The 3,540-nt window shown below is 39.3% G+C and overlaps 1 protein-coding gene across 1 annotated transcript in view; it reads right to left on the reverse strand.

Annotated features, from left to right (window-relative positions):
• The window catches only part of PTPDC1 (protein tyrosine phosphatase domain containing 1), a 60,336-nt gene extending 57,703 nt beyond the window's left edge, over positions 1-2,633 (reverse strand). The window contains exon 1 of the mRNA XM_005859473.2: positions 2,510-2,633. Coding sequence (XP_005859535.1) covers positions 2,510-2,591 — 82 coding nt within the window. The 5' untranslated portion in view covers positions 2,592-2,633. The remainder of the gene's footprint in view (positions 1-2,509) is intronic.
• Between the last annotated feature and the right edge of the window lie 907 nt (positions 2,634-3,540).

A 3,540-nucleotide genomic window follows, 5' to 3' on the forward strand; every position in this document is an offset into this window, starting at 1 on the left:
GTCATAGCTCTTTTAATTCTCATTTTTCAACACTTCCCTACACATTTCGCATAACTACCAAGTGTTTCAAACACTTCCGTAAACATTTCCCAGCCTTGCCAATGTGAATTCTAAGTCTTTCAAACAGTACCCAACACATTTAACCCTAACACTAAATGCTAACCCTGACTCTAGTCCAAACCCTAATCCCTAACCCTAACCCTAATCCTACCAATAACACTAACCCTAACCCGAAATCCTAACTGTAACTCTAACTCTAACCCTATACTTAACCCTAGCCCTAACCTTAACTCCTAATCCTAACCCTAGCCCTAATCCAAGCCCTGACCCTAAATCCTAACACTAACCCTAACCCCAACCCTAACCTTAACACTGTCCTACACATGTCACAGCTCTTTAAACCTGAAATCTCAGTATTTCAACACTTTCCTACACATAACCCTCACTGGAGAACATTTAAAAAAAGAGTTCCCATCCCAATGTTAACTCAATAAAGAATAACTGACTACTTTTATAGATTAGATGCACTTTGAAAACGTTAGATGTAGCCCTAGACGGTTGCTCAGTGGTTAGAGCATTGGCCCGTGCACTGAAGGGTCTCAGGTTTGACTCTAATCAAGGACACATACCTTAGTTGCAGGCTCAATCCCCAGCCCCGGTCAGGGTGCATGCGGGAGGCAACCAATCGATATTTCTCTCACATCAATGTTTCTCTTTTTTTGTCTCAACCCCTCCCTTCAACTCTCTCTCTAAAAAAAAAATCAATGGAAAAAATATCCTCAAGTGAGGATTAGCAACAACAACAACAAAAAGATATAAATTAATTTTTAAAATTTTCCAAATTTCCCCCCAAATTTAAAATTAGCTATGTTTATATAATGAGGACAGTTTTAATTAAAAAGATGGTTTTGGGCCCTAGCCAGTTTGGCTCAGTGGATATAGAGTGTCCGCCTATGGACTGAAGGGTCCCGGGTTCAATTTCGGTCAAGGGCATGTACCTTGATTGCAGGTTTCTCCCAAGGGCACATGCAGGAGGCAACCAATTGATGTGTCTCTCTCTCATCAATATTTCTCTTTGTCTTTCCCTCTGTCTTCCACTCTTTCTAAAAATCAATGGAAAAATATCCTTGGGTGAGGATTAAAATAAATAAATAAATAAATAAATAAATAAATAAATAAAAAGATGGTTTTGGGAAAGGTAAAAATCAGCTTACTTAGTGAATCATAATAGAAGTGTTTGGAGAAGTCTAGAGTTTTTTGATTGTCATTGTAATTTGGGGACATTACTGGACTCCGTTGGGGAGGACGCAGGGATCAGCGCTGGGCTCTCCTGCACAATGAGGAGGTGCCCCACCTCTAAAGCCAACAGAATCCCCAGGGAGAAACACCAACTAAAAAGTAACACTGCAACAAAAGAAAGGACAGGGGAAAAGGTTCATCTAACTTTTACACTTGTTAGCTGAAGAGTTAATAAACAACCCATTATTCTACAATGGAAGCAGTAAGCATACACTACTGTTGCATTTGTTTTAGACAGCATTTCATTCTAAGGCAGTGACACTAACATACAGTAAGTGTGGCACACAGACGCTGTCCACAAATGATAGTAACCAGTAGTAGTCAGACACAATACAGACAGACAAATGAGGATCTAACAGGGTCATTAAGTGGGAAACACTGGTTTTCTTGGTGAAAGAGAGCTCCCCCTGGTGGAGGAGATTCCAACAAGTGCACAATCAACAACCACTCTCAGCAAGCATTGAACTCCATCCGATAACTTTAGACCCGTACTCCCTTACTTTTCCTTATATTATCTAATCCATACTTTCGGGGGGAAATCCTGCAAAGTTCCCTATACAGAAGAAATAAAGTGAACTTGGGTAAAACCCAGAGTGGGCACTAAGAAAATCATGCAATGGGTACTGTCCAAAAAACACATCAAATTACCCAACATCTCTTGGCTGACTGAAGGGCCAAAGAGGCACAAAATCAAGGCATGCTCCCAGCTTACTACTCGTGACAGTAAGAAAAAGTGAGGGGCAAGTGGTAGTGAGAGTCCAAGTTACAACACCCTTCCTTCCTGGTACCACGTGAAGGCAACCACGGAGAGACAAAAACTGAGAGGAGCAGGGCTAGCGTGCTTCTGAATGTGCTTTACAAGTGACACTGCAAGTAACCAAAGAAGAAAAGAAATGAAAGTTTGATTCACAAGGAGGCGTTTGATGAGAGGAACAAACGGATAATAAGTCTAAGAATTATTAAGGAGACAAACATTGTTTTCAACACTTTCTTAACAGGCCAAGATCATTATTCAGGATTTAGAAAAGGAATTTTAACAGGCAAAACAGTCAGACAGAAATAAACAACAGGCCACAAGTAGTACCTGTAACATGGGATTTCAATATGAATAAAGAATCATGCCTTTTCTTTCACGTGCATTCATATAGTTAGTTTGATTAAACTCTAGTTTGCACAAAGAGACAAAAAGAGCATATTAAAGAACGATTACCTTTCATGTTTGCAGCATGCCCACTGTTATTCACCAAAGTGGAATATGGTGGTTCATTCTGAGGCAAGACTCCTGCAGCCATGGTCTTCTGTTGAGAGAAAAAAATATTATTTTTTGAAAGACTGCCCATTGGTTATTCATTTACTAATTATCTGTAATATGCTAGACCTCTGCAGTATAACACAATAGTCATTAGCTAAGTGGCTGCTGAGTACTTGAAATGTGGCTAGTACAGATTTGAGATGTGCTGTAGGAGTAAAGTACAAGATTTTGAAGACTTAGTATAAAAACAAAGAATGTACAATATCTTATGAATATTTTTACATTCATTCTACATTGAAATATTTTTATATACTGTGTCATTTTAATTTTTAATGTTGCTACTAGAAAATGTAAAACTGAACACATGGTCACATGGTAGTCTACTGGATGGTGCTGTGCTAGATATTAAGGACATTATAGAGGAAACCAGACATGTTCTCCCTTATACATTTATAATCTGTCAGGAAGACGAAAAGTAGACACAAATAATGCTACTATGTGCTTAGTGTCACAAGACAGGCTTGGACAAGCATGAGGGCTGTCCACTTCAGGGTGGCTGCAAGGCATCAAGGAGAAATCAGAATTTGAACTGGGCAAAAGGAGTAACATTTACTGTGGACTTGACAGTATACTAGGCAATTGAACAGAACCATTCATTCTTTACTAATTTTGTTAATTGAGGGTTTACAAAATTTATGTGACTTTCATCTGTAGTTAAATTTTATGACTAAGTGATTTCTGTGTCACTACAGTTTCCACTGAGGAAAGTTAAGTAAATCATTTTATATGTCAAAAAAGCAAAACCCGTCACCGTTCTTAAGCTCTTACCATATGTAAGACTGTGAGTTGAGAAACTTACATAGTGGTCTCTTCTGATTCCTGAAACAGAGCAACTAATCCCCCATGGCTCCAGCCGGTTTGCTCAGTGGATAGAGTGTCGGACTGCGGACCAGAGGGTCCAGGGTTCAGTTCTGGTAAAGGGCACATAC

Source organism: Myotis brandtii, unplaced genomic scaffold (genome assembly GCF_000412655.1).
Source record: "Myotis brandtii unplaced genomic scaffold, ASM41265v1 scaffold1260, whole genome shotgun sequence".
In the NCBI taxonomy this organism is placed as follows: Eukaryota; Metazoa; Chordata; class Mammalia; order Chiroptera; family Vespertilionidae; genus Myotis; species Myotis brandtii.